This window comes from Vombatus ursinus, unplaced genomic scaffold, assembly GCF_900497805.2.
Source record: "Vombatus ursinus unplaced genomic scaffold, bare-nosed wombat genome assembly UNPS02014810.1, whole genome shotgun sequence".
In the NCBI taxonomy this organism is placed as follows: Eukaryota; Metazoa; Chordata; class Mammalia; order Diprotodontia; family Vombatidae; genus Vombatus; species Vombatus ursinus.
The window spans coordinates 50,539,120-50,551,071 of NW_020954588.1; the positions used below are offsets into that span (position 1 = coordinate 50,539,120).

The 11,952-nt window shown below is 44.4% G+C and overlaps 1 protein-coding gene across 5 annotated transcripts in view; it reads right to left on the reverse strand.

Annotated features, from left to right (window-relative positions):
• Positions 1-11,904, reverse strand: part of LOC114053193 (mannan-binding lectin serine protease 1-like) — a 97,704-nt gene extending 85,800 nt beyond the window's left edge. For all 5 annotated transcript variants that reach the window (XM_027876098.1, XM_027876097.1, XM_027876099.1 and 2 more), the window contains exons 1-2: positions 11,692-11,904; positions 2,582-2,813 (exon numbers count right to left, since the gene is read on the reverse strand). In XM_027876098.1, the coding sequence (XP_027731899.1) occupies positions 2,582-2,813; positions 11,692-11,696 (237 nt within the window). In that variant the 5' untranslated portion in view covers positions 11,697-11,904. The remainder of the gene's footprint in view (positions 1-2,581; positions 2,814-11,691) is intronic.
• Between the last annotated feature and the right edge of the window lie 48 nt (positions 11,905-11,952).

The window sequence follows — 11,952 nt, forward strand, 5'->3', positions numbered from 1 at the left end:
AAAACAACCTAGAATGTCTTGGGAGTGGGTTTGAGGGTTGACTCTGTGGCAGGAAGGTAGTGGATTTTCTACCTAAAAAATTCAAATTCTTTCTCTCTGTCTCTGTCTCTAGCTCTGTCTCTCTCTGTCTCTCTCTCTCTTTTTCTCTCTCTCCTCCAATTCATTTGGTTTAAGCAATATTATCTTTCAAAAAGGCAAATACCCCTGGTACCCCTGGGAGGGTAAATACACAGTTAGTTATCCATTTATTGTGTAAATATTTTGGTCTGTTTGCTTTCCCTCTGATTCTTGATGAGAGACCCACCAACTGAGCAAATGGGAGTTTTGCAAGGGAGGTTTGAAGGGAGCATGGATTACATTGCTGAGCAGGGTAGGTGGGAGAGGGGGACAGAAGAGGAGATGGATGGGTGCCAAGACACTTCAGTTGCCCTGTCCTTAGGCAACAGAAACCTTTGGGCCGTCCTTTTAAGTCTTTTTAGCTGGGCATTTAGGTGGTTCAGTAGATAGAGCACTGGGCCTGGAGTTTAGAAGAGGTGAGTTCAAATCCAGCCTCAGACACATTCTGGCTGTGTGACTTGACAAGTCATTTAATGTCTGTTTGCACCAGTTTCGTAGTCTGTAAAATGAGGTTCATACCAGTGCTTTCCTCACAGGGTTGTTATGAGGATCTGAGATAATATTTGTGAAGCACTTAGAACAGTGCCTGGCACATAGTAGGTGCTTAATAAATGCTTATTTCCTTTCCCCTTTACACCTTGATAGGACCTGCCAGACCTTGGTCTCAATGGGTATGGTCTTTATCTATTCCCATTTCCGTACTACCACAATCAAAAAAGGACATTAGTGAAAAGTCCAGCTATACATTATGGCCTTAAATGCTTTTGTGAGCTAAACTGGCAGGGTAACTGCCATTGTTTATATGGGAAAATATTGCCCAAGTTCCAAACACAGTATTTATGACTAAATAATTTATTGGGTTCCAACCAAGGTGAAGGCTGCCTTGCTATTCAATGTGCCACAACACCTAGCAACTGACTGGCATCTTTCCCCTGGTATTTGAGGTCCAGATTGAATGCCACCTCCTTCATAAAGCCTCCCCTGATTTGTCCCTTTTCAAAACCCCCACTAGACTCAGTATTCATCTGCCAGACATTACAGGTAGTGTTTTGTTTGCTTTATTGTATTCCTTGAGTCCTTGAAGGCTCCACTCACATCTTATCTACTTCTGTGTCCTAGCACAGTACTTTGGTCATAAGAGGGGCTCAATACATGAAGAAATGAATGATTGAATATTGGGAATCTTGAAGAACATGAAATGTGTAGAGGGCTTTATATGGATAGAGGGACTCTCTCCTCTCTTTCCTTTTTCTTTCCTTTGTCTCTCTCTCTCTTGCTCTCTCTCTCTCTCTTTCTGAATGTCTATCTCTCTCTAGCTCAGTTGCTTTCTGTTTCTCTCTCTTCTCTTCTCTTCTCTGTCTCTCACATTTTGTCTCTCTCTCTCTCTTTCTGAATGTCTGTCTCTATCTCTGTTGCTTTCTGTTTCTCTCTCTTGTCTCTCTGTCTCTCACACTCTGTCTCTCTCTCTGTCTCTTTCTCTCTCTCTCTTGCTCTCTCTCTCTCTTTCTGAATGTCTATCTCTCTCTAGCTCAGTTGCTTTCTGTTTCTCTCTCTTCTCTTCTCTCTCTGTCTCTCACATTTTGTCTCTCTCTCTCTCTCTTTCTGAATGTCTGTCTCTATCTCTGTTGCTTTCTGTTTCTCTCTCTTCTCTCTCTCACACTCTGTCTCTCTCTCCCCTGTCTTTCTGAATGTGTATCTCTATCTCAGTTGCTTTCTGTTTCTCTCTCTTCTCTTCTCTCTCTGTCTCTCACATTTTGTCTCTCTCTCTCTTTCTGAATGTCTGTCTCTATCTCTGTTGCTTTGTTTCTCTCTCTTCTCTCTCTCACACTCTGTCTCTCTCTCCCCTGTCTTTCTGAATGTGTATCTCTATCTCAGTTGCTTTCTGTTTCTCTCTCTTCTCTTCTCTCTCTGTCTCTCTCTCTCTCTGTTTATAATGATCAAATGATCAACACTTGTTGGTCCAGGTAATAACAACCTGACTAAACTTAAGTTTTAGGCCGTGGAACTCCCTTCTCTGTAGTAATTTTCTGTCACACATCCAGAGGTGGCCTGCATAAAAAGACTACCCTTGTTAAGGTAATAGAAGGCAGTAGGTGTTGCTGGGAAGTTTCTCCCCAGGGTGCCAAATACTCTAAATCTGTGACTTGACTTTATGATGAAGGTCATATTGGTCATTAGCATGGGAATATGAATAAATGTATCACCTGCTCATGACTAACAGGATATTCTAGAGGACGAGGGAAAAGATGCCTAGTTCAGTCACTGCTTATGGGCAGCAGACCTAGGTAAGGGGTCCTTAGAAAAACGGGAGTAAAATGAAGGCCTTGAGAGGAGGGGGATGGAGGTGGATGGGGAAACTGAAATGCCAGAGGAGGTCACAGAAGAAAGAAGGCTTCTTCACCCCACCCCCAACTTTGGTTAAGTCTTGGTCTGTGATAGGCAGGCAGGCAGGGTGGCATCTCACCTTCACGTAGTCATATTCACAGAGGTAGGAGGATTCCAGGTCAAAGTGCATGAAGTACAGCTTGATCCTAAATCCCTCTGGCACTGTGATGTTCCAGGTTACTCCAGAGTCACTGGGATAGGAATCAGGGAAATTGGGGGACTGGATCTCCCCGAACATGTCGTTCAGTTCCACGATGTTGGCAGATGCTCTCAACAGGCACACGTAGAAGGAGCAGGAGAGCAGGAAGGCCCTGAAAGACAGGGAGGGGACAGCAGAGGGTCAGGCAGCTTTCCAAGGACACCTGTGCCTGGAAGAACTGATAAAAACAGACGGAACTTTCGGCTTGACGTTCAGGGGGTGGCTAGAGGGAGGTTTTGTTTTTGGTGTCATTATTGATCTCACTCCAGAAAATAATAGTAAAAACTCATATCAGTGATTTGTGATACGCTTTTATCTAAACCCTATGAAGCCAAGAGGCAACATGGTGTGGCCAGCCTTAGAATCAGGAAGACTTGAGTTCAAATACTGGGATAGGGTGGCTGCTTACTCTTTCAGTGCTCTCGGCGATTTTCTAAAGCTACAGGCTGTAGAGCCGGGGCTGACCTGCATCGAGAGGAGATTCCTCACTGGGACTACCTTCTATGAAGAAGTCACAGGTACAAAAAACCAAAGTTAAAAATAAAACAGCCAATGATGTTGGAAGAATCAGTATTATAGTCCCCAGTTGAGCGTGATGAGGCTGTGAGATGTCGGGTGACTTGGGCAGTGGTGGGCTTGGACTTAAGCCCAAGGCTCTGACACTCAGTTCTGCTCTCCTCTCATGGTCCTATCCTGCCATGCTGGTTTTCTCTACCCATCCTAGAGATGTTTCTATTGGTCTTGTCTGGGTTTGGGGCCTGATTAGTTTCGTGGTACTTTGAAAATAGGATGACTCAAAGGAACTCAAGACTTTTTTGAGTTGTGATACTTCCCGGAGTCTGCATATGTGAGTGTGTAAGGGCGTGGTAGGCGCAACATCCACTCCACAAGAACTAGGCTAGTTTTTCCTTAAAGTGCTTTCTTAATTTGTCCGGGGAATTAAGACTTGAGTCACTGATGAAGTTTCCTGGTGACTCAGAATAAAATATGTTGGTGACCCAGCATAGGAAGACTTGGCACATCTTTCTGACCAGGAGAGCCACCATGGAAAAATCAGAGATGTGGAGAGCCACTTCTGCCTGAAGCAAGGCAGGATCCTTGCTGAAGTACATTTCCATGATGTTGTGAAACAAGCCTCATTTTGCTAAATGTTGGCTGATCATGAGCCCGAACCATTGGATTGTGCTGAGTAAATCCTGGCCCGGGGGAAGGGTATGTGTGTGTGTGTGTGTGGGGGGGGGGGTAGCAGGTTGCTTCTTAGAAGGGATGTGCCAATATCTTCAAGTATTTGAAAGGCTATCATAAGGAAGAGGTATCAGCTAAGTCCTAAGGCCCAGAAGGGAGCTCTAGGAGCACTGAGGAGAAGCTGCAAAAAGCCAGATTTCAGTTGGATATCAGGGAAAAACTTGTTCCTAACTAGGACATCCCACAAGTGGGATGGGCTGAGTTGGGTGGGTCCTGGCTGATAACAAGACCTGAAGGTTTTCCCACAAAGGCTGGATGACCCACTGCAGGGGGCACTCTAGAAGGGATTGTTTGAGTTTGGTTTGGCCCACCCAGTTCTGAAGGTGTGACTTTGTGAGATCCCCACAAGAAAGGCTCGTCAGCCTGCAGGATATCGATTTAAGAGCTGTGCTCTGGCATGCCCACCAGTCCAAGGGCTGAGGGAAAGGGGCCCCGGTTTCCATTTCTAGCTCAGCTCTTGACTGAAAATGTGAATACAGGGTACACACTTCTGAGTGTCCATCAAATGGCCACCATTTTGACCTTTCCTCTTCTGTGCCTCTGAAAAGACTGTTGTACATGTCTGGAGGGCAATTCTTCCTCCTTTCTTTCCTCAGAGTCTCTGGCTTTCATCAAAACACGATTCAGATGCTATTTCTTCTATTAGACCTTTCTTGATGTTTCCTTCCCTCCAACAGCTTTATCCATCTTAAATTGTTTTTTTTTCCCCAATGGCATTGAGGTTGCATAGTGGATAGAATATTGGGCTTGGAGTCAGAAGGACTCCTCTTCCTAAGCTCAAATGAGGCCTCAGACACTTACTAGCTGTGTGACCCTGGGCAAGTCACTTAACTCTGTTTGCCTTAGTTTCCTCATCTGTAAAATGAGCTGGAGAAGGAAATGGCAAACCACTCCAGTATCTTTGCCAAGAAAACCCCAAATGGGGGTTTTGACATGACTGAAAAATGACTGGACAACGACGATTGATAAATGGCCAAAGGATTTGTACAGGCAGTTCTCAGAAGAAATCAAAGCTATCTATAGTCATATGAAAAAATGCTCTAGATCACTATTAATTAGAGAAATTCAGATGAAAACAACCCTGAAGTACCACCTCACACCTATCATATTGGCTAACATGAAAGAAAAGGAAAATGACAAATGCTGGAGGGGTTGTGGAAAAAACAGGTACACTAATGCAGTCTTGGTGGAGTTGTGAACTAGTCCTACCATTCTGGAGAATATTGTGGAACTAGACCTGAAGGGTGATAAAACTGTGCGTACCCTTTGACCCAACATTGCTACTACTAGGTCTGTATTCCAAAGAGATCAAAGAAAAGGGAAAAGGAACCATATCTACAAAGATATTTATAGTAGCTCTTTTTTGTGATAGCAAAGAATTAGAAATTGAGGGGATGCCCATCCATTGGGGAATGGCTGAACAAGTTGTGGTATATGATTGTGATGGAATTCTGTTGTTCTATAAGAAATGATGAGCAGGATGCTTTTAGAAGAACCAGGGCAGATTTGTGGGAGCTGTTGCAAAGTAAAGTGAGCAGAACTAGGAAAGCACCATACACAGTAACAGCAACATTGTAATCACGATTAACCGTGAAAGCCCGGGCTACTCTGATCACTGCGAAGGACTCATGAGGAAAAATGCTACCCACCTCCAGTGGGAGAGAGCTGATGAACTCTGAGTGCAGCTTGAAGCATATTTTTTAACTTTCTTTTTTTTCTTGCAACATGGTTAATATGGAAATATGTTTTGCGTGACTTAACATGTATAATGGATATCATATTGCTTGCCTTCTCCATGTGTGGAGGAGGAGTGGGAGGAAGAGAAAGAATTTGGAACTCAAAATTTAAAAAATAAATGTTAAAAAAAGAAAGACTATAGTTGAATTGCCTTAATCAGTGTCTGTTTTTGGCCAAAAAATGAAAAGTTCTAAAGATTTAAAAATTTTAAAAATTAAATTGCTTTTTATTACTTTGCATTATATTTATCTGCATTCATATTGTATCTCTCAGGAGAATGGAAGCTCCTTGAAGATGGGGAATTATGCTTTTTGCATTTGTATCCCCAGTGCTAGCATGGTGCATTGCATTTAGTAAGTTCTTAACAAATATTTTTGGAATTGAGTTTTTGGGGAGAAGATGAAAAAGGAGGCATTTAACCAACAAATCAGTCTCCAAGAGAGGTAACATGATACGTTAGAAAGGGCAATGGCTTTGATCCAAATCTTTCCTGTTCTTACTTACCTGTGTGACCCTGCTCTGTAAAATGAGGGGGCTAGATTAGTTGGACTCGAGGTGCCTTCCAGCTCTAGAACCACAGTCTCTAATAGGATCATAGAATATCAACAATCTAGAGCACATCTTTGAGAGAGGATCCTGGAGGAACAGAGGAAGAAAGTTACATGTCCAAGCACATCTGGCTGTGTCCAGAATCTTTAAGGACAGTGCTCCAGCCTCTTGCTCATATCATAAGCAACATTCTGGTGCTGCTCCTTCATCCCCTACAACACCTAGAAAAACTCAGTGTTTGGACCCTCTGATGACAATATATAGCCTTTTCAAGTTTGTAAAGTACTTTGTGTACAGTATCTCATTTGAGACTCCCAACAACCTGAGGTACTACATTTTACAAATAATGAGACAGAGATTTTAAGTGACTTGCCCAGGATCACACAATCAGTAAGTGTCAGAGGTGGAATTTGAACCCAGGTCTTCATGACTTTAAGGCCAGAGTACTACCCATTGTACCACATTGCCTCTGATGACTCATAATGGGGAACACCTTTATGGATGAGTCTTCAACATCATCTTCTTCCTCATTATCTGTCCTACATTCTTGTTTGGCTCAAGGACCAATATTGCCTTCAGTAGTATGCCCCAGATTGCACAAGGGTGAAAGGTCCACTTTCTCCATTGCTCTTTTTCCAAGCCATGTCACAGGACTTTGATTTCCCCAGCCCATTTGGTGGAGTGATTGGGAAGATACTGATTTACATGACACTCTGTGTCTGCCCCTCCCACCCCCTCAGCTCTACATCCTCGTAATGATTTTAAAGGTTCTAAGTCAATGTCCCCTCATACATAGGACAAGCCATGGTGCACACTTTGAAAATTGCTTTAAGTTACAGACTGAGGATTGTAAATAATTCACCACCAGCCTTCTCCCTGTCCTCAAATATCTTAGCTCATTGGTCAAGACATTGTCTCTCCAGTCTCTAGCAGTTGTTCTCTATTAGCAAAAGAGAAAACCCGCCCAGAGTCTTTGGAGAGGAATATAAGGGTCATGGTCCAGACACCCAGGAAATGATCTCCTTCCATCAGAAGAGAAGGTGAGGCTCTGTGGTAGTGAGAAATTGGGGAGGTGAGGTTAGGTTGAAAATCCCTCTTCCCCTTATTCCCAAGGAAGGGAAGATCAGCCATTAGCAAAAGAAAGGGGGGGGGGACTAGAAAACTCTGGGCTTCATTCTTATACTCACTATTTTAAAATTTATATCACTTTCACTCAGTCATTTAATCTCAATTTCCTTACTTACAAAATGCAGCTAATAACAGCCCTTTGATTTTTTTTATATGATAATATTGTGAGTAATCTATTAGTCAACATTTATTAAATGCCTACTGTGTGCCAGTAAGTGTCCTGGGTGGTGGGGTTACAAAGACAACAATGAAACAGTACCTGCCCTCAAGGAGCTTCCATTCTAACAGGGGGAGATAATATGTGCTTCTCCATAGACATAGACACTACCCATACAAAGTAGATACAAGATAACCTTGGAGGAGAAGGGACAGCAATGGCAGAGACCTGGCAAAGCCTCAGGTAGAAGCTAGTGCTTCTATAATTCCCATTTAAAAAAGAAAAACTGTCCAGACCAGTGAGTTCCTCTGGATGGGAAACTCCTGGTGTGGAAAGGTCCTCTACCACTGCAGCTCTCCAACTTACAGTCTCAGAGGTCGACCCACAGCCCAGAGAGAATGTGACTTGCCTAAGGTCACCTAGCCAGTGAGTGTCAGAGATGGGGCTCAAACCCAGGTCTTAATGACTCCAAGGTCAGCCTTTGATTCCCTAGGTCATGCTTAACCCTAGACCTGTTTTGCTGATGAGGAATGAGGCTCAGAACACTTAAGTGACTTGCCCAATACAATTGATAATAATAACTAGCATTTTTGTAGCACTTGAAGGTTTGCAAGGCACTTTACACATATTATCTCATTTTTTTTCCATACAACAACTCTTCAGGGTATGTATTATTATTACTCCTATTTTACAGATAGGGAAACTGAGGCAAGCCATGGTTGAGTTTTCCCAGGGTCACACAGTTAGCAAATATCTGAGACAGGATTTGAACTCACACTTCCTGAGCCTCAGGTCAGTACTCTATTCACTGTGCCACCGAGCTGCTGCATTACCATGCAGGTAACCTGCTCTGTGTAGAAACCAGTAAGCCAGAGCTGCCATACCCTTTCTGTGGGCTTCGCAGGGCTGTTTGGAGGATTCAGATGGGATGACATGTGATTACAGAAGCGCCATATAAATGAAAGTAACCAGGGTCATTCTTGTCTCCCCATGGGCAGGATCAGGTATGTGACTTTGCAAAAAAGGAAGATGGACAAAATAGGAGTGCCAGTGCTCTGCCATCTAATCCATTGGCTTGTGGATAGACCTTTGGCTAGGAGCATTTCACTTTTCATTTGATTTTGTTTTGACTTTGAATAGACCAGAATTCATTACAATCCAGTCAAGATCAATTCAACAAGCACTTATTAAGCACCCACTATATACAAGGCGCATTGCTAGTCTTCCGGGATACAAAGACAAAAAACAAAACCAAAAACAGTTCCTGTCTTTGAGGTTCTTAGATTTTGTTTACTTTTACATACAAAAAACAGATTCATCCTGTAGAAAAGGCCAGAGGGACAGATTTATGGCTCCCTTTTGTGATTCCAATGGCATCAAACCTAGAAAGCTAATTAACCTAAGGGACATTATTCTCTTCTATCCTTAGTATCCTGAGCTGAAAGGTTGCTGCTTCCCAGTGAGGCATTCTGGAGCTTGGAGAAGGACTTCCGGACCTAGAGTCAGGAGAGATTTGGGTTCAGATCCTGCCTCTGTCACAGCTGCTTGCCCAACCAGGGTAACTCAGAGGAAACCAACCAATCAATAAACATTTATCAAGCACCTACTATGAGCCAGTCATTGTGCTAAGCAAAAGATACAAAAAGAAGCAAAAGCCAGTCCCTATACTCAAGGAGCTTACAATCTAATTGGGGGAGACCACATGCAAATAAATATACAAAAGACAAGCTATAGACAAGATGAATAGGAAAAAATTAACAGAAGGAAGCACTGGAATTAATAGCATTAGGGAAGATTTCCTGTAGAAGGTGGAGTTTTACTTGGGACCTAGCAGAAACCAGGAAAGTCAATAGTCAGAGCTGAGGAGATAGAGCATCCATGCCTAGGGGACTGTGAGAGAGAATGCCCAGCAGCATCAAAAAGTGAAAAGTGAGAGGATAGGGGGAACCTGGCTTCACCTCTGAGCTTACTCTCTGGGCTTCAGTTTCCTCAACTATGAACTGGAGGGGCTGGACCCAGCGGACCCTGAGCCTCCTTCTAGCTTGAGCTCTTGGGTCTGAGGCTTTGAGCCTTGGTTTCCCCATCTGTAAACTGTGGTGAGGAAAGCATGTTGTAAACCTAAAAGGGCTTCAACTGAACCGACCTCCGTGACTTTAAGCTGAAAACAAGTGCTGACCTGCATTGGTAGAGGGAGTTGTCACTGGGAAGTTCAAATGCCAAAAAGTACTCTAGAAATGTGAAATGCTGATGAATCTCTGTCTAACCCTAACCCTAATTGCGCTCTGTGCCTAACTTCTCCACAGTGAATGAGGAGCCGATTGACCCAAGCACAGTAGAAATTAATAATATTATATACCACGTATTTGAAACAGACTTGTCAATTCATCGGGATGGGGAACTTTTGGTGAAGAAATTCTTCCTACCACTGCAGGTTGGTGACTTCTCTACAATTTACAGTATTAAGAGAGACGTCTAGGTGAGCATTGAGAAGTTACATACAGAAGCTACCCAGGGACACCTAGCCTGCATGTGTCCAAGGTGGGATTTGAACCTTGGTCTTCCTGGCTTTGAGCTTGGCTCTCTGTCCCCATAGACTCACTTCGTGAGTAATAGGTCCCACTGATTTAAGATTGTAAAGTCCTCTGCACAGATTATATCACTGGAACCCCCATAACCCTGTGAGAGAGTTGCCACAGCCATTATCAGGGAAGTAGGAGGTCTGCAAAGAACATTTAACTAGAACCAGAGTTCAAATCCAGACTTTGTCATTGTGACTTTGGGTCAGTCATTTCTGCTCTCTGTGCCTCAGTTTCCTTCTCTGTAATGTGGAGTTGTGCCAGGTCCCTTCCAGATATAAATCTGTGGTCCTAACTGTGTCATTGAACAAGTTGCTTTGCTGGGTCTCAGTTCCTTCATCTATAAAATGATAGGAATGAACTAGGCAACCACTGAGGTTCCTTTTGGCTCTGAACCTTTGATCATCATTTTATAATAAGGACCTGAAGCAGAGAGCAGTGATTTGCCCGGAAACCCACAGTTAGTGCCCAGGATGGGACTGGAACCAAGCAAGTCCAAGGTCATTCTATCTCCAAGTCCACTGTCCTCTAAAGCCTCTCTGAAATGAAAGGAAAATCAGTTGGGGAAGGAGGAGGGGACGAGAATGTTCGGGGATTTGCTGCATTTCTGTGGAATTTTTTTAGGGGTGGTTGTTAAAACAGCATCCAAAACTGTTAGAAAAATACTGAGGGTGCTTGAGTTATGAGACGTGTGACTTATTAGGAGCGCCCCTAAGTGGGAGTGCTCTGGTCTACCTTGGGGGAGAGCGCTCCAGAGCCGTTAGGTTTAGTCCAAGGTCAGGGAACCAGCCTGGAGATTTCTGCTCTTTCTTGTGGGTCCCAGGACTCTCTCCCTGCTCTGGGCATCCTCCATTTAAAAGGTGCTTGCTGCATTTGGCTGATTCCAGTTGCCCAGGCAGTGACTTATAGGGCACTGTATGTACCATGGTGACAGGTTTTATTTTTCCAAATTGAGGTTTAACTGGCAAACTTCTGAAGACTTGGGAAACCACAAGAACCTGGCAGTGGGAAAATGGTCTTCTTTTCTGTTCCAAACAAATAAACACCCAACACACACACACACACACATGCACACACAGAGCAACAAGCAGCCCCCTCCACTTGCTCCCCCCCACCCCCAACCGTATCAAGAGAGCCAAATGCCTGCTTACTTCAGAGGAGGAAGCGCAGCAAAGATCCCAACTGATAAAAAAGAAGGCACCTTCTCCTCAAGATAGTACCCAGGGTTAGCTGGAGGGGGTGTATGTGGTTTTGGGTGTGTGTGTGTGGGAGGGGTGTTATAAGAGTTTGGGGCTTCCAGGTGGGAGCCCAGAAAAAGTGTCCAGTGGAAAGCTGCATCTTTCCAAGTAGCAGGGCGAGCTCCAGACACACTGGCCATTCCAGCAAGAACCAGAAGGACAGACCAGACAGCCCAATGCATGGGGAGAGACCAGCCAGCCTGCTGAGCACGGTGAGAGAAAGACTTGCTGCAGATCCGGAACGGGACTGGTCGGAGGGGCCCCTCCAGGCAGCCCTGGCCACTCCGAGATCTTGTCCCTGAGAGGAGAGGGGACTGCCATCCCCCTCGCCTAGTAGTTCTGGGGACCCCTGGTACTCACCTCATGTTTCTGCCTTGGCTGCTCTTTGAATTCCACCCCACACCTTATTTTGGCAGGATCTCTTTCCTAGTGTCAGTTCTGGGGCTGGCTCTCCTGGGCTCCACTCTCTGTCTTATCTTTGTTCTGAGAGCCCTGTGTGTGTCTGGGGAGTTGGCTGGCATTCTCCATTCAGGTCACGCCTTCTCCTGCCTGCAACAGACCTCTCTCTCTCTCTCTCCCTCTCTCCTTCTCTCTCTCTCTCTCTCTCTCTCTCTCTCTCTC